Source organism: Danio rerio, chromosome 11 (assembly GCF_049306965.1).
Source record: "Danio rerio strain Tuebingen ecotype United States chromosome 11, GRCz12tu, whole genome shotgun sequence".
Classification (NCBI taxonomy): domain Eukaryota; kingdom Metazoa; phylum Chordata; class Actinopteri; order Cypriniformes; family Danionidae; genus Danio; species Danio rerio.
Window position 1 is genome coordinate 7,181,731 of NC_133186.1, and position 19,454 is coordinate 7,201,184.

The 19,454-nt window shown below is 38.4% G+C and overlaps 1 protein-coding gene and 1 long non-coding RNA gene across 7 annotated transcripts in view; one reads left to right on the top strand and one right to left on the bottom strand.

Annotated features, from left to right (window-relative positions):
* Positions 1 to 725: 725 nt before the first annotated feature.
* LOC101886356 (uncharacterized) lies at positions 726 to 10,008 on the top strand. Of its 2 annotated transcripts, XR_012386975.1 has the most exons (4): positions 726 to 1,213; positions 5,638 to 5,824; positions 6,370 to 7,854; positions 9,299 to 10,008. It is a non-coding gene; the product is annotated as an uncharacterized lncRNA (long non-coding RNA). The 2 variants fall into 2 exon arrangements; XR_011017172.2 differs by lacking the exon at positions 5,638 to 5,824 and having other exon boundaries at positions 1,073 to 1,213.
* Positions 10,009 to 13,942: 3,934 nt separating this feature from the next.
* The window catches only part of bmp7a (bone morphogenetic protein 7a), a 35,816-nt gene continuing 30,304 nt past the window's right edge, over positions 13,943 to 19,454 (bottom strand). For all 5 annotated transcript variants that reach the window (NM_131321.3, XM_073915493.1, XM_073915494.1 and 2 more), the window contains 4 exon segments: positions 13,943 to 16,000; positions 18,548 to 18,658; positions 18,744 to 18,820; positions 18,915 to 19,130. In NM_131321.3, the coding sequence (NP_571396.1) occupies positions 15,851 to 16,000; positions 18,548 to 18,658; positions 18,744 to 18,820; positions 18,915 to 19,130 (554 nt within the window). In that variant the 3' untranslated portion in view covers positions 13,943 to 15,850.

Consider the following 19,454-nt stretch of genomic DNA (forward strand, 5'->3'; position numbering starts at 1 on the left):
TCTCTCTCTCTTGTATGTTGCAGTGCTGTGTTTATACCATAGTAATCTGCTAGTGTTTGCTTTGGCTTTTTCAGGGATAATTATTGTGATCTCCTGATTGCATCAGAGAAATACTGGGAAATCTCTGTAGACGGATGGTATTTCATTCCTGGTATTTTTCTTGTCATCACCTTAGACATTAAGATCTAAATTTAGGGGGAACAGTTCTGTCGGATAGAAAATTACTCGGGTTAATCTGTGCTTTTGAAAGCACTGTCGGCTGGGTTTAGGGAAGTGGGTGGGCGTTGGCCAATTGGTGCTTTAGAAAACACCATTGGTTGGGTTTAGAGGAGGAGGAGGGTGGGTCAGTCGATCAGTCAGTCAGTTGACAGCGGCCTCTGGTGGATTTATGTGAGAACAGCAGGTGCAAATAACACTCGCGAGAGAAATTTGAGATCTCAAAAAGTGCACACAATGACGTCACGAAAACAAAAACTGCAAAAAAAACGTAGCTCCTTTGATGTATTTGGCGCTCTCCAGAAATGTATATAGAGGTACATTTTCAGAATAAGTCTGGTTTGAATGAAGGTCTCAGGGGATTGCAATGACAAGGTTGAGTAATTAATAACAATTTTTTTTATATCGATGCAGTGGGTTTTTCTCAAATAAATACCATATAAATGATAAGAAATAAATGATAAATAATAAATTTAAATATATCTATTTCTGTTTGGTGACATTACTGTAAATTATACTGTAAAAAAAGGTGTCACACTTTATTTTAAGGTACAATTCTTTTGCCTCAATAAACTCCCAATTTACTGCTTATTAATAGTTATTCAGGTCGTTGGGTTTAGGTATAACTGTATGTAAGATTAGGGGTGTAGAATGCCATCGTGCAGAATATGTACTTTATAAGTACCAACAATCAGCCAATAGCTTAATAACAGGCAGGTAATACGCCAGAGTTGTTACTTAAAATGTTACCAAAATTATATATAAAACAAGAATATACATATTGAACAGAAAGAGGATAGCAAGAGTATAGAGATACACAGAGAGAGAGAGAGAGAGAGAGAGTGCATCAGTCATCAGACAGAGTCGAGAGGAGAGTGGGAGAGACTGAGAGAGAGTAGGAGGAATGAAAATAAGAGTTTATATGCAAGTCAGCACCACAACTGGTGCCCAGCATTTCATCAGCGCACACTCTTGCGTTATGTAAAGGGCGTCAGAGGTAAGACACTTTTTTTAATTACGTGTTTTGTGTTGCTGTTTACTTTTGCATTACTTTGTGATTTTATTCTCACACTATAGTCAAAAATAGCACTGCACTACATAAACACTTGTTTTAATTTGCAGTAATGTTGTGTTGAAACAAAACGTTCAGATGATTTGCTTTTATACGTTGTAGATTTAGAGAGACTGCTGTGATGTAACTCTTCTGTAACAATGATATACAAGGCATGTTGTGGTTATGTAAAACATTCAATAATAATTTATTTCACAGATACTTCTTCACTTGAACTGGATGCATTCGAAAAATTATGTAGATGAACTGAGAACTGAGAATTCATTCATGATTGATGACTCATTTTCAGCTTCAATTCCCTGACAAATGCAGTGCTCAGCATATATAAGTGCATATACATTAGATTAGTTAGTACTGAAGCTAAATCTGAAGCTAGTCTAACAAAATAACTTACGATAACGATCCAAAAACGAGTAAATCCAAATTGATGTTAAAAAAAATATTAAATACAAATTTTAAAAAAGAAAAAAAAATCAAGAGAAGCAAAAATAAGACATATTTAGTTGAAATTTAGTAGGTTGCAGTCTTATTTTGCGATATTTTGTTTGAATTTAATCGTATTTTCTTTCAATTTCTAAATATGTTTGGTGACTAAAATATTGCTTTAATAATATATCTGTTTAATAAATCTGTTTAGTTCAAATGCACCAAAATACATTGCCTATATTCACTGAGAAATGGATACAAACATTCATTCTCAAATAAGGTGTACTCAATTAAGCTGAGCACTGTATACCTCTTTTTGCATGTAAATATATATCAGCTGTCTTACAGTATTGAGTAATTCTTGAATTTGCCTATCCCTCATTCAAATATGTTCTTTGCTGCTGATGGGCAGGATAGTATTGCCTGAAAGGGTTTTATTGAAAAGTGACCTCTTTATGTCATAAAGTGCATGTAGATTGAGGGCTATGAATTGCGTTTGACGGCATTCGCTATTTCATTTGAATTAACAGCTGGACGATTTGCATAGGTAAAATACCTCTTTCCACAGTTCATATATACATCATGTGATAAAAGTCTAATGTCATCGTGGGATGTGCAAACTTTCATACCTCCAAATGTGTGTATGTGTGTGTGTGTGTGTGTGTGTGTGTGTGTGTGTGTGTGTGTGTGTGTGTGTGTGTGTGTGTGTGTCTGTGTCTGTGTGTGTGTGTGTGTGTGTGTGTGTGTGTGTGTGTGTGTGTGTGTGTGTGTGTGTGTGTGTGTGTGTGTGTGTGTGCAAAATCAAAAGGGATCAATGAGATCAAACTAATACGTTCAAGTCATTTCAATCCAAAACAGTGTGTGTTTGTAACCATTCCTTTAGTCGTCAACTCAAAATTAACTTAAAAGTTGTTTAAATTCATTTGAAAAGAGTTTAAAACTCAGTGTTAAAGTTAATTAAATACCTCATTACTTCAACTTAAATAGAGTAAGTTCACAGTACTCGTATAAATTAGTTTTTAACTCAAATGATATGATGCAATTGCTTTCTTCCAATGATTTGAGTTGCCTTAACTTATTGGGTTTTACAGTACTCAGCTGGTTTGAGTTCTCTTCATTTATTGGATTTTACAGTGCTCAAATAACTTCATTTACTCAAATGGAGTAAGTTCACAGTACTCAAAAGGATTAGTTTTTCAACTTAAATGGTTTGTTGCGATCGGTTTCCTCAAACAGTTTGAGTAACCATAACTATTTGGGTTTTACAGTGCATTTCAGTACTGACCTTATAGGAGCGATCAAACATGCACTGTTATTATGTCAAACATGTAGCCATGGAAACGCCCTGACATGGAGGCAGACGGTAGTTTGTAGACTAAAAAGCTGGTGTGAAACGGGTCGTCTGGCGCTGAATGCTGTTATTAGTGTACTATTAAGCTATCAAATTGTAAGAGAAGAGACTCTTGTAAAGTATAGAGCAGTGTTTCCACTGTGATACACTTGAACAAAAAAACTAGATGTTCTTTGAGGATCAAGAGAGTGTTAAACACTATAACACATAATGGAAGTTCCTTGATAGTGATTGAAGGAATATGAAGCAGTAGCCTAATACAGTATAGTTCCTCATAAAATGAACTACAACTGTGATGAATATCCACAAATAAATAAATAACTGTGGTCTCACTTTATTTTGATGGTTCGTTTGTTGAATTTAAGTTACATTGCAACTAATTCTCATTAGATTATAAGTGGACTATTAGGTTGAGGTTAGGGTTAGTGTAAGTTGACATGTACAAGTTTCTTATAGTCAGTAAATGTCTGTTGAAGAAGCAGTATCAACAGATATTAAGCAGACAGTCTACTAATACTCAAATAGACCATCAAAATAAAGTGTTACCATAACTGTTGCACAGTAATATCTATCAAATTACAATAATTGTTTCATTTCAGCATCAATATCGCAATGTGTGCATCTGCAAAAGTCACATCACAAGATATGCAATGTTGAGTTGACTTTGCAGTGTATTTTTTACATTTACATATAGAAAACCATAAAGCATGCACTGTTTGTCTTGCTTTTCTCTTTGCTTTATTGCATTTATCTATGCTTGTAGTTTGTTGATTAAATTTTATGCATGATTCGCTCCCCTATACCATCCCAATCTATCAAATTGAATGCATATGAAAACAATTTAGGGACCAATTATTCCTATTAATTAGTTGCTTGTTAGTATGCATGTTGTTGAGATATTGGCTGCTTATTAGTACTATATTCTGCATGATCTTATTCTACATCCCTAACTCAATACCAAAACTACCTTAGTATTATATATTAATAATATTAATAAGGAGCAAATTAGGAGTTTATTGAAGCAAAAGACATGTTTATTGGTTTGCTAATAGCAATTGAATCTTAAACTGCTGATTCTTTCCAAAAAGTGCTATTCAATCATTTGGTGAAATTGTATAGATCGAGTACGTGTATCGCAATATATATTGCAGCAAAATAGAATGTTGCAATGTCTGATTTTTCCCATATCATGCCTAATTCAGATGCTATTTTTTGAAGTAATGTAAGTGTGACATGATATTCAGAGAGAAAACATGAGGCTTTGATTTTAGTAAATGAACATTGAAACTATGACTAAAACGGTTGGTCAAAAAAAAAACATTTTCATAACTAAAACTAAAAGAAACAAACCACCGTCATTGAATTGGGAAAATTGAAATGTTTCCAAGAATAAAAAAGCACTCATTCTGTGGTGGAAAATCAAACCACCATGCTATTTAGAGAAATATACACTCTCATAAATGAAGGTACGCAAGTTGTCACTGGGGTGGTACCTTTTCAAAAGGTACACATTTGTACTTAAAGGGTCCATACTGGTACCTCAAAAGCATATATACAAATTTTAAGAGGAACACTTTTGTACTTCTTAGGTACTAATATGTTCCATTGAGGTATTAACATGGACCCTTTATGCACAAATTTGCATTTTTTTAAAGGTACCACCCCAGTGACAGCTCGCGGAGTGTTCACTACCTGACAAAAGTCTTGTCGTCTGTCCAAGTTTTAAGAACAACAAATAATAACTTGACTTCTAGTTGTTAACAAAATAATTTAATAATTTAGTCTTAAAAAGTCTTTTTTTTAATTCTATTATACTTAATTAACTCTAACAAACTATATATGAGCAATTTCTGCGCTATGGATGTGACATTTGCAGTACTCAAAACATTAATTCACATAGAAAGTATATGCTAACATTACATTGAAACATCTGTTTATAGTTTTCAGAACAACTAGACACAGAGTTAAGGGACCAGAAAAATATCAGTGTATAAACATGTTTTGTACTTTAATTAGGGAAATAAACATGCGTTATGGATGTGACCACAAAAGTATGCAACATACTTTGTAGACATTCTGTGAACTAAACTGCACAAAAGAAGTAATGATAATCTAAAGGTGACGAGTCGTCTCTCTATAAAACATAAATTGACTTATTTTATTTAATATTTTTGCATTTACGAGGAAAAGGTGTCGTGATGGATGTGACCGATGTGAAATTGCCACTTGCGTGACTTTGGTTAAATTAAATATATTAGTCTGACAACATTGACATACATTTTTGAGTATTTTAAAGTACTGTAAAATACTTGCCTACACAAAAAAATGCAGAAACGGTTTCCGTATTTTGGTGAAAGTTTTTTTTTCATGGCAAGGTTGACTTTACATGGAATTGCTTAAAGAGTATAAAGATTAAGTAATATTAAAATCAATGTTTTATATAAAGAATGATTTTAAACACAAAAAACATTACACATTAATTTTTTTTTCCAGCTTAGTCCCTTTATTAATCCAGGGTCGCCACAGCGGAATGAACCGCCAACTTATCAAGCACATTTTTTTTATGCAACAGATGCAGTGGAGAACATGAGACTGATTCCAGCGACGCTCCAGGGACATACGAGTCTCCGCTGAGGCCATCTTCCAGCCCACCGCGGTGACTGAAGCTCTGCACAAGACTTTTGGCCAGCGGAGAAATTAAAATGGTCGTGCCCAACTGAGTCTGGTTCTCTCAAGGTTTTTTTCTTCACTCCCATCAGGTGAAGTTTTTTTTTCCCTCTCCGCTGTCGCCACTGGCTCGCATGGTTCAGGATTGGTTGAGCTACACATCGATGAATTTGCTCTTCAGTGTTTGAACTCTCAGTAATGATTAAATCACACTGAACTGAGATAAACTGAACTGAACTGAACTTAAACACTAAAACCTGAACCACACTGTTCCAGTTACTATGACCATTTATGTGAAGCTGCTTTGACACAATCTACATTGTAAAAGCGCTATACAAATAAAGCTGAATTGAATTGAATTGAATGCCCTTCCAGCCCATCTGGGAAACATCCACACAAACTAATTCACACACACACACACACACACACACACACACACACACACACACACACACACACAAATACACTACAGACAATTTAGCCTACATAATACTTCATGTTTAATTTTATTAAATTTTTTTTGCAGTTCACAACATAATGTTGTCTAGTAGCTGCCAAAATGTAGCTTTCACTATCAACTGATCATACATTATTATGATTTATTCACTCTCTTTTTTTTTTTTTTTGTCTTTTTCAGAAAATCGTGGAACTGGAAACCACCAAGTCAAGATTCTTTTGAATCCAAAAAAACTATTTTTACATTGCAACAACCCAAACAAAACTATACACTCCTAATTTTGCTTCAAAAAAAAAACCTTTTACAATGTTCGCTGTTAACATATCAAATCATTTTAAACCTTTTACTAATTGCACTTCTCTAAAATCAATAATTAAGTTGATGTAAAGACAGAAAAATGAACAATACAACATTTAAATCAAATGTGATCCTGCTAATATTGGAGAAAACAAGTAACATATTATAATCTTAAGTGACTTTAAAAAAAATCTGTTGTTACATTTTAAGTAATATGTAAGTAGCCAATATGTTAGGCTATTTTTAAATTTTTTAAATAGTAAAATAGGCTTAAAATTGTAATATTTTACTTTTTTACCCAATACAGGATACTGCAGACATTTGCTGTACTCATTAAAAAAAGAAAACATGAGTTCCTCTATTTTAGAAAAATGGGACTCTTTACCAAGCTGTAATGAACAGTTACCAGAACCCATTTTTAAGACCCCGTCACCCTTTTGGAATCAGGATATAATATTCAAAAGACCAAGACAAGAGTACACACCTGATGCTGTTAGAGAGGCATACAACTTGTATACTTACAGGTGTGATTTAGGCTCTCGCGTAAGTCCGGACCTTCGTTTTGGAGCAGCTCAGACCCGCTCTTCTCTAAGTCTAAACTCTTCCAACAGTAGATATCTTCCACCTTCGTCAGAATTACTTGTGACTGATCCAAATATGCTGCATTTTGGAAGAGGACCTTCATACTGGAGGTATTTCACTCCAGAAGCAGGATATGGACTTGTCAAAGGCTTTAGAAAGCTGCGTAATCCACAAACTGACACACTGCCGGCTTCATATTTCTATAGAGGAGTTAACAGGGATGTTTTAAGAAGAGATTTTCCAATGGAGGAAACCCAAACAGGCATGCAAAAGCACAGACTGAGGTATTCACACTGCTACCAAGAACCACAGAGCCAGAGAGTCAGCTCCAAAAGAGACTGTGAGAGATATTATGTTAAAACTAACCCACTTTTAGGTTCTCTCTTACATGCTGATCCAAATAAAGAACTTTTTAAATACAACTCAGAGCACAGCCAGCACCACCTGCTTGGTTTCAGTAATGATGCTGGGGCTGAAAAGAAAACAAGCGAAGGGCTCCCCCTGCTGCTCTGGAGTGGAGATGCACAAAAACGCAGCAGAAACGCACACGTTAAATCCTCGTCTTCGGCGCTGTGGGTTCTCCGTCGCTTTGTTGAAGGGTCTTTGGTGGAGCTGGAGGGTGGTCGCCTGAAGCGGGTGGAGGATTTGAGGACAGAGGATTTGGAGCTGTGTGCTCAGTTACACCCCGAGCTGATGCTGAAGCGTTTCACTGTGTTGAAGATCATACCGTCACACACACCTGCGCTCTCTAGTTTACGTGTGCAGATTGAGCATGACTACTCGCAGGTAAGCACAAACACACACACATACTGAATAAAAAAATAAGTTAAATATCTGATATAGGCAATGTAAAGACATGTTAAAGGAATAGTTCACGCAAATATGGGAATTCTGTTATCATTTACTCAGCGTTGACTTGTTTAAACAAGTTTGATTTGTTTGGATGTTCTGTTGAACACAAAAGAAGATATTTTGAAGAATGTTGGAACCCGGTAACCATTCACGTTATCCACAATAGGAAAAACACATCCTATGGAAGTTGATTTTCTACATTCTATAGTATATCTTAGCATTTATGCACAATATATAATTTCATCATCAATATGGCAATGTGTGCATTCGCAATAGTCACATCGCAGGACATGCAATGTGGAGTTAGGACTATTATTGCTAATCAGCAATGAAGAATGTACAGTGTTTACATTACATTTGATCATTCAATAATAGAGGCAGGACAAAATAGCGATTTGCATGAGGTGGCGCTTCTCATAATGGCGGATTGAACATATATCAATGTTGCAATTCTCAGAAATATATGAGCTGTTAATAAAAAGAACTACTTTTTCATGCATTTTTGCCTCTCCATTTACAAATATCATGATATATTGTGAATAATTTTCTTGTGATATATTGCTGATATCATGATCTATCATTATCAGAGGCAAAGTATCATATTGTATTACTGTACCTGAATGTCTGACTACTAATTTCCCTTTTATGTAATCTTACTTATTTATTCTTGCGATTTCTTTGATTCACTTCTCTACAAGAATATTCCAATTAAAGTTAATGATTTTGTTCCAAATAGAGTTATTCAAGCAATCTGCCGAAATCATATTCATATCGCAGCAAAATAAAATATTGCAATGTCAGATTTTTTTTCAACATCGTGCAATTACAAAAAACACCAGCAAATTAAAAAAAAGATCTTTGTCCGTTTAACGGCTCACTTGCTGCAAATCCTCACAACGCAAACACGTTTTTTAAAAATACTCTGCATTTTCCAACAATGCAAACAGTTTACGAAAGCATGCTGCATTTTCTCACACTGCAAACAATTTACGAAAGCACGCTGCATTTTCTCACAATGCAAAAACTTTACGAAAATGCACTGCATTTTCTTACAAAGCAAACTATTTTGAAAAACGAAATGCAGTGCATTTTCTCACAATGCAAACAATTTACGAAAACGCACTGCATTTTCTCACAACACAAACAATTTAATAAAACACTGCATTTTCTCAACACAAACAATTTGTGAAAACGCGCTGAATTTTTTCACAACGCAAACATTTGTTTTATATTCAATCCACTTAAATTAATAAAAACAAATACTAAGTGAACTTAATTCCTTTATTTTGTCTCAACCCAAATCAATTGTGTTGAACCCAGTGTAGGCAGTAATACACAGTTGACATATTTCTTTAAAATATTACCATTCCCTCTGCAGTTGTCTTTGGAGGTGAGTGAAGGAATGCCCTTCTTCGTTTATGGCCACGGCTGGTCCTCCTGTAACCCTCAGCACACAAGTCAAAATTGCAAACTTCAGTGCCGGCAGCTCGAGGTGGGTGACTTGTGCCTGGCACTGACACGTATGCCCACCTCTTCATCTGAGCTGGCCAATCGCAGCCGTAATGAGGTGGGTGAAGATCCCTTGATCCTGAGCAGTCATGCTGCAAACAAGCCTACGCTGCAGATAAAAGATCCATCAAGAAAAAGACATTTCACAGCTCCAGAGCTCAGGGAGATTTCCAAGATACACCACACTACTGATTGAAAAATGAAAGACTGAATGATATTTTCTAGAATTTTTTTTTTTAAGAGAATTGCGGTCAGTTTACTGTTATTATTGTCATTATTATTGAAACTGTAGTCTGTACATGAGGGGTCACCAATCTCGGTCCTGGAGGGCCAGGGTCCCTGCAGGGTTTAGCTCCAACTTGCCTCAACACACCCGCCTGGATGTTTCAAGCATACCTAGTAAGACCTTGATTAGCTAGTTCAGGTGTGTTTGATTAGGGTTGGAGCTAAAATCTGCAGGACACCGGCCCTCCAGGAACAAGTTTGGTGACCACTGCTGTACATTGTAACTGAATCCTTTCACAAATTAGTGTTTGTACATTTAACTGCACTGTTAATAAATCAGTTACTGTTTTAGAATTTGGGGTCAGTGAAATGATTTGTGAAGATTTTTTCAAGCTAGAGTGTATTAAATGAATCAAAAGTGTTTTTGAGAATTTAAAAGTAATTTTTAATTGTTCTGTTCAACAACAGATTCTGCTTAAATCACATTTTTAAATTAAATGATCAAATGAGGAATAAATATATTCTCTATGGCTCTGGACGAGTGCTGATACTACTAGAATATTGCACGGCTAATTGCTAATCAGATTAGAGAACCAGACTGAACTGTTGTATAAATGAGCAAGCAGTGTGATGTGGCTGTATATTAGCACTGGTGGGAGACGTGTTTTAAGCCTGATTTATACTTTTGCGTCAAGCACACGCGTATGCTACGGCGCAGCCTACCCGTTGACCCATAGCCCTACGCTGTGGCCATCGGCGTCACTGACGCTCACCTCTCAAAAAAATGTAACTACACGTCGCAACGATGCGTAACGCAAGCTCTGTTATTTGTCGGCTTGGTATTGCTGACGAGTGTGGGCGGGACCGAGACCCGTGCGAGCCAGATGGCGCTATTGTTTACAAGTGTGGAGTCCCGTGAAGAAGCTGCGGATGGAAAGTTTTGTTTTGTGTTTACCTCATGGTTAAAGTTGTTGCACGTCGGCCGGTTACAGCCTCAAAATAAGCGAGTTTGAGCCACTTGTACATCCAGGAAGTGTTCAGGAAAAGCAAAACAGCAGCAAAGAAACTCGACACAGAGCAACATTAACACCTCGCTGCCAACTAGCGTTCCGGAAGTGTAATGCAGACCAACAGAGACAGCGGGTAGAAGTATAAATGCACAGCTACGGGCGTTGCATGCGCCGATGGTTATGCCAGTCACTTGACGCAGAAGTATAAACCAGGCTTAACAGTGCTGAATACTTCCTGCCACGTTGTTTTACTTGATTGTTGAATCTGTTATGCTACTTTTGTTTCTCCTATATGGATATTCCCATATTCCTTCTGCTGCTCTGCTCTTCTTTGCTGTTTGTGACAGTATATGGCATAAACACTGTTTATAATTCTCCAAACATCTGGCGTTGAAGGTCATCTTTTCCACCACTGGAGCCTTTCAGTAACGCACACAGCTACACTGTTGTATTGTATTAGTATCAGTGTGATTGGGAACAGCTGCCTGGGTCACAGTTTCATCTGCCAAAATCGATCACACCTGCTCCTATTCAGAGAGTTTGATTCAATTCATTGTATCCCTAGATTTACTTCATATGTTCAGATCACAACCAAATGCCTTCCCCAGATACCGCCCACCTGCTGGCTTGGCTTCTCTTCACAAACAAGAATGAGCTTCAGATTACTCTGATACTGCAGGTGGACTTATTGATAACACTGATCCACGGGAAGAGTTTCCAGACACACAAACATGTTTACTTCTCGATCTAAATGAGGACATTCTCAATACACTGATTTTTACGTTTATATACACAGGGTTTCTGCAGGTCTCTTCAAATCAAATTTAAAGGTGCAGTATGTACGCTTGACACCCAGTGGTTGAACTAGGTATTGCACTCCTGGATCAAAACAAATGCAAGTGCAGGTTGCCAGATTGAGGACATGAGCGAGGGATTTAAACCTTGTTTAAAAGCAACGGCACTCGATAGAAGGAATATTTTCCATGTTAAAATGAGTTTTTCTCATGACCAACACCTCGGATTGATATATTAGTTATAAGCTGGCGAATAGAAAACTGACAACGATCACCTCAGGTACACCTTATGTGCTTTATTCAGTGTTAAATGCTAATAATATGAGTGAAAAGTTCTCAAAAAAAAAAAGTTCTCTAAGGTTTTGCTAGAGTGTATTGACTGATTGCTAAGGTGTTCTGAGTGGTTGCTAGACGGTTGCTAGGGTGTTCTAGGTTTTTTTTTTTTTTACTTGTACGTTGATCCTAAATTTGAATCTCGTGTCATTCAAATCGCATGTATGAAAGCATTTAGGCTTTCATGTAAAATATAATGACGGAGAAAGAAGTTGTGGTGGGTTATAAGGGATGTGGTGGGTTTCTTAGATTATTAAAGGTGTTTTCTGTCACTAATTATTTAGCCTGCATTAATGCATTCAGTGTAAGCTGCACAATTAATCATTGAAAGATCAGGATCTCAACACCCACGCAACAAATTATAAATGATGGTGATTTGCATACGATTATTAATCCTTCAAATCACTGCATTTAAATCTGAATGTTTACGACAGGCCCGGATTGGCTAATCGGGAGGACCGGGAGAATTCCAGGTGGGCCGGTCTGTTTTTTGGCCGCGAGGGCTGGTGTTCCTAGCTCCAGAATCTGTTGCTCTCAGCAGTCACACTTTTTAAAAATAATTAATTTATTTACTCGACCACAGCCTTCTTATTCATTATTTTACCGCAGCTCTGCTCTTTTTATCTATTTTCTCGTAATAAGATAAGTCTTTCAACGTACAGTTGATGTGGTACAGTGGTTAGCACGTTAAATTATGACGCCACCAACCTGGGTTTGGACCTCGTCTGAGGGTAAATTTTTTTTTTCATTTTTATTGTTAAGACATATAATACTGTAAGGGTTGTTGAACATTTGAAGTTCTAAAACAGCTGTTTTCTCAAAAAAAGACGTTATAGTGTAATTAGAAACTGAATTGAAAATGACCTTATTTTAATATAGTCAGTGGTGGGTCGGTCTAAGGCTTGAAACTCCAGGGCTGAAAAAGAGTCCCACTCCGGCCCTGGTTTACGATAAAGATTAAAATCACCATCATATGCATTTAACTTGACGCTCAAAAATGAAAACTGTAGGCAGCAATTACATTATTTAACCAATACATAATTTAACCAGTCATTAAATATGCTACTGTATAATAAAACAAGATCATCTAGCAATGAACATGATGTTTTATGAGTGAAGAACTAAATCATTTATTAAAAATGAGACTAAAAATAAATATGAATTGTATAAATTATGATGTAAATTTATACATTTAGCGTTATCAGCAACAGTAGTAACAGTGAATTATTCACAACACTGAATATTTTACAATTTATTTTTATTCAGCTGTTTATTTCTTCATTTTATTTTTGATAAAATTACAGCTTCTAGGTTGTGTTTGTTAAATCCAAAAGTGTCTTGCAGTGCTGTTTTTGTAATAAACGGAAAGCAAATTACATGTCTCCTCTCCTTAGTGTCTAATCCAAAAAAATGGTCAAATCCGTGACTAAAAAACTATAACGTGGCCCGACCTGTGAGATTTGTGATCCGTTACACCACTTATTACTTCTAAAAACTGAATATTAGTATTTGAGTTACTTTAAAGCCTTAGCAAAGGTAACAGAAATAACACTAAAGTAACGTAGCCTATTGTAGTTACTTACCATAAAAAGTAACACAAGTTTTTGGGGGGAGTAACTTAGTAAAGCATTAAGCTGCGGTCACACTGGGCTTTTCCTTCTATAGACTTCCATCCAATGCGTCAGACCGGAAACGCATGGTCATGCGTCAAGTTTCGCAGGGTGCTGCAGTGCAAAGTTCAAGCTTGGTGAACTCTGACCTGTGAAATCGCATCACTTGACTGCATGAGACCAATCGAGAATCAAAACATGACCTCTCTGGACAGAAGTTTAAAATATAGAGCAATCGCTCGCTTTTTTAAATGTCTAATAAGCTTGATTAATCCCGCCACTTTTCATAGCGCCGCATGACAGAATATCACACGCTCAAACTCTAAAGTGACCGCAGCTTTACTTTCAAAAGTAACTTTCTCAATACAGATTTACTAACTGTTTCTCACAGAATTGGTAATTGTGGTGTAGTCCTATATGCTTTTCCTCATTTAGTATGATTTGGTGGTGTGCGTGATCAGAAAATGTGTGCTCTACATGAAGAGAGAAAGGCTTTTTATAGATGTATTTCAAAAATGTAAATGAATTAAAACATACCATGTGAATCAATAAAAGTTTATGCAATTCGTATATACATATGCACATATTTACAGAAATCTTGCATAATATAGGAACAGAATTATCAGTTATTAGTGACTGACATTTCCACACTAAATCCATCAGCAATGAAGCTTCTCCCAAACAATGAGCTGGACTCTTCTGAACCCCTGAAAGGCCATCTTTCTATTGACTAGATTGACTGATAACTGCTGAGAGAAAACATGTGTTCTTTCATGTACTGTGTGATGAAACCAAAGTGACGCCAGGACAGAGCTGGGCTTCATATGTTCTGCAATAATGTTAAATCGAGTGCTGAACATCTGTGAGGATATTTGCCGAGTGTCCAGAAAGAGTGAAATTGAAAACAATCACAACGGACAACCATAATTAAGGTTTTTATCTTGCATCTAGTGCAGTCTAAAGAATAGAAGACATTTATATGTATAACTTGGTCATATACACTCACCGGCCACTTTATTAGGTACACCTGTCCAATGCATTTAGGCATGTAGACATGGTCAAGAGGATCTGCTGCAGTTCAAACCGAGCATCAGAATGGGGAAAAAAGGGGATTTAAGAGACTTTGAATGTAGCATGGTTGTTTGTGCCAGACGGGCTGGTCGGAGTATTTCAGAAACTGCTGATCTACTTTGATTTTCACGCACAACCATCTCTAGGGTTTACAGAGAATGGTCTGAAAAAGAGAAAATATCCAGTGAGTGGCAGTTCTTTGGGCACAAATGCCTTGTTGATGCCAGAGATCAAAGGAGAATGGCCAGACTGGTTTGAGCTGAACCCAAATAACCACTCATTACAACCGAGATATGCAGAAGAGCATCTCTGAACACTTAAAACACTTTGAAGCGGATGGGCTACATCAGCAAATAATTTGGCGTCAACAACATGAAAGCGTGGATCCATCCTGCCTTAAATTAATGGTTCAGGCTGGTGGTGGTGGTGTAATGGTGTGGGGGATTTTTTCTTGGCACACTTTGGGCACATTAGTACCAATTGAGCATTGTGACAACACTAGAGCCTACCCGAGTATTGTGGCTGACCATGTCCATCTCTTTATGACCACAGTGTACCCATCTTCTGATGGCTACTTCCAGCAGGATAACACTCCATGTCATAAAGTGTGAACCATCTCCGACTGGTTCCTTGAACATGACAACGAGTTCACTGTACTCAAATGGCCTCCACAGTCACCATAGCTCAATCCAATAGAGCACCTTTGGGGTGTGGTGGAACGGGAGATTCGCATCATGGATGTGCAGCCAACAAATCAGCAGCAACTGCGTGATGCTATCATGTCAACATGGAGCAAAATCTTTAAAGAATATTTCCAGTATCTTATTGAATCTATGCCAAAAAAATTAAGGCAGTTCTGAAGGCAAAAGGTGGTCCAACCGGGTTCTAGTAAGGTGTACCTAATAAAGTGGCCAGTGAGTGTACATAAACAGAGCTTGGACTACATTGTTCTTGAGTGCATGAAGCCTGCAGCTTTCTTCCCAAAACAAAAACATTTCAACTAGTGGTCTCAGACTTTTTAAAAGGTATTATTCTTTCAGAAATCAAGTCAAGTGGTTTATGAAATACGATAGCATTATGCTTAAATCCACTGCATCTTCCCTGATCAGTCTGGTTAAATCTCTTTTATTTTCTCTCTGTATCTGCTTATGTCCTTTTTGATATTTTAAACTTGGCTCTCTGTGCAGAAATGAAAGCCAGACACAACACACACTCAGCTGTGTTCTAGGAGTTTTGAGTTTTGTCTTATCCGCTTCATATGAAGAAGTCCAGTTTGGGTCCAGCAGCGAGTCTCGTATTCTCTCTGCGCTCTTGATAATCAAGAATACAAGTCTTTAAATCCCTTGTTGAATCCCTCTGGTGAGGGTAGAGGTAGTGATTAGTGGCATCCGCAGGCTCTGACGACCATGTTGCGGTACTTTTTCAATATTACGTTGGAGCTGTCATCGAAGTACAAAACTGAAATTCCGTGCAGCTGAGTTGGAGCGCAGCAGGGCTTCGGGACAGTTTCAGGGTTTATGAAATGAACCTAGGAAAAAAACAACAACACATGATTTGAAGATGATCATGGAGTACAAGTAAATACAAAGTTGCAAAAACCTCTGTGACATCTGAAAATTTCTATCAAGACGAAGACAAATTCCAGGCGCACATGTGCAAGTTCATTCATTTGACTTTATTCTGGGCAGTATGGAGGCTCACGTCTTCTTTTTCTTCAAAAAAATATTTGCTATACCCCTATAATTTTGTTTATGGTCGGGTAGGGGTGAATGTTAATAAAATATAATTAATAAATAATTTAATTAAATGTATAATTAATTCTCCTTAACTTCTGGCTGGGCTGTATCCCTTTTAGCAACAACTGACTTTCTTCACTGTGGCAGCCATAATGAGTATTGCACTTTTCCCCATTCATTGCAATGCAAGTGAACAGTCTTTGTATACCTATAGTCTTTAAAAGGAGGGAGAGTTCACTTCCTTATTAAAACCTGCATGAGATGATCTCAAAATTCAATGTTTTTTTTTAAGAAATCAGGAAATGCTTCTTTGACTTCGTTTCGTACATTTCGGTAAACTAATTTGAACAATTCCTTACATTTAGATAGCGCTTTTCTTGACACTCAAATTGCTTTACACATTAAGGTGAATCTCCTCATCCACCACCAGTGTGCAGCATCCACATGATGCGCCATTTTGCGCCAGACCACACACCAGCTGAATGGGGAAGAGAAGACAGAGTGATAAATCCAAGCAAGATATGGAGATAGTTAGGAGGCCGAGATGGATGGAGACCAGTGGGCAAATTTGGGTTAAACCCCTACTCTTTTTCAAAGGATACCAGGGGAGTTTTAACAACCACAAAGAGTCGGGACCTCGGTATAGCTTCTCATCCAAAAGACGGCGCTCTTAGTATAGAGTCCCCGTCACTATACTGGGGCATTAGGACCCACACAGACCACAGGTTGGGCACCCACTGCTAGTGTAACCCTGCTGGGCCACCCAACCCACTCCGAGCTGGGATCGAACTGGTAACCTTCCGCATGGGAGTCGGTTGCTCTACCAAGGAGGCTAAAAACCATAGCCTCTAGCGTCTGTCGCTAGAGCACCTTTATGCTGCGTTCACACCAGACGTGGAACGCGCGTCAAGCGTGAGTGATTTACATGTTAAGTCAATGCAACCGCGCGAATAGACATCCTGCGGCGCGATACGCGTGATTGGCACTGCCCAAATGATGAGAACTGCGCGGTGCGCATGGTGCGAATGGCTTGGCACGAATTGAGAGTTTTGTGCGTTTGACGCGCTTAATTGTCGCTTTAACCAATCAGGAGCTTGCTCTTGTGGGGGCGTGATTGTGACGTATCGCCTGTTGTCGGTGTCCCAGGGGAAATCCCCCCGCAGACACCGACAAGAAGTTCATCAAACTGGGCTGGGCTCAGTCAGCAGCACCGCTGAAAACCTCCATCAGCCAGGTTCAGTTACTGGAGAGCTGGATGCACCTCTGAAAGGATGTAGTGGACTCAGACACGGCTCTAAACGTATCAACGCTGTTTATCATCCTTCATAAAGCACATAAACACTGTTATTTTCCTCATAAAATCCATGTTAGCCCTTTAGCTATGAAGCTAGAGTCACGGGGCAGACAGAAGCCCTGCCCATCACTCAAATCCGCGTCTGTTCTGAAGTGAATTTGACACGCGAATGAAGCGGGGTTTGACGCGCGAATGAAGCGGGGTTTGACGCGCGAATGAAGCGAGTAACCTCAAATGTTCACGCGACTATTTACGCGCGAATAGCGCGAGTTATCTGAGCGTTCCGCGTCTGGTGTGAACACAGCATTAGAGGTAAGAGGAGTGAGGTTTACCTGCGCAGCACCTACTGGCTGGCCTCCGTTACACTCACCCCCCCTAAACCTCACTCCCATCCAGGTCACGGCACCAATGTAACCCCGCCGGTCCTACATCACCCAACACGAGCTGGGATCGAACCGGCGACCTTCCGCATGGGAGTCAGTTGCTCTAACAAGGAGGCTAAAGACTATGACCTCTATCATCTGTGGCTAGAGCACCTTTAGAGGTCAGAGGATTGAGGTTTACCTGCAAAGCACCTACTGGCTGGCCTCCATTACACTAATCTCACAAACACTACTTCCAGCAGCAACCTAGCTTTCCCATTTGGTCTCCCATCCAGGTACTGACTAGACACAGCCCTGCTTGGCTCACATGACCAACCATGTGAGTGATGCAGAGAGCTAGCTACCGGCTAATTAATCCTGAACAGATATTAGGAGTACTTAAGAGGTGAATTGCTTTATGCCAGATGAAAGTTTCGGAGGAAGTTTGTAAATGAGATTGACACAACGTGAGATTAAATAAATTGATTTTACGCGCGGAAACTTCAAAAATGAATAATTTGGACTCTGTATGCAATGAACTTTAGATTTGAGACTAAGTAAACAATTTAATTGTGCTCTGTTTTGGTCAAATTTGAACCCCACGTATTATCAAAAAAACAATCATATGAGTTGGATCATATGAGAACTCTTCTTTTAGTCGAGAACATGTCTGTGGAACTCACCAGTGTCTGTACAATAGCATGGTTTGTGGCGTTCATATAAGAGTTCAAAGGGAACACACATTCGCCTTCACAGTAGTACGCGGCATAACCCTCTGGGGCGATGATCCAGTCCTGAAAGCACAAGACAGATGAGAAGGTTTAGAAGTCATACAAAAGGCATACAACGAAAAAAAAAGTATATACACGTATCCGTCACCTGCCATCCCAGATCTCTGAAGCTGACGTAGAGTTCATGCTTTTTGCAGCCCTGTTTGGGATCTATGCTGGCACCCTCTGCATACAACAGGTGGAAGGTTTATTAAATATAGAATATTTGAAAGTAAAAACGAAATAACGCAAGATAACATGTAATTGTGAGAAGCATCACCTGTGGCTTCAGCTGTTTTCAAAGCCACCTGGCTGTGTGCAGCGCCAGGTTTGGCGTTTTTAGTGCGGTGATGACCTTTCTGTTTGCCTCCTGATGCCGAGCGGACACTGCGGAGGTGGATTCCTGATGCTTTCAAAAACGCCACCATAAACGGCTGCTTATTCTGAGCTCCACTGCCGCCCACCAGGCCAGCTCTTCTTGGGTTCATTCTTGCACCTATAGAGGGCGACAGTGAGTTGCATGATGACTTTAAGTTTAAAAGGGGTCCTATTATGCCCCTTTTTACAAGATCTTAAATAAATCTCTGATGTCCCTAGAGTGAAGTTTAAGCTAAAAATACCTAATTTCTGAATGCTAGAGTGTATGGGTGTTTCCCAGTAATGTGTTGAGGCTGGAAGGTTATGCAATGCTTAAAACATATGCTGGAATAGTTGGCAGTTCATTCTGCTGTAGTGACCTCTGATAAATAAGGGACTAAGCCTAAGAAAAAATAATGAATGAATGAGATTAGGCTCTTTTCGAAAGAGAATGGAGCTACAA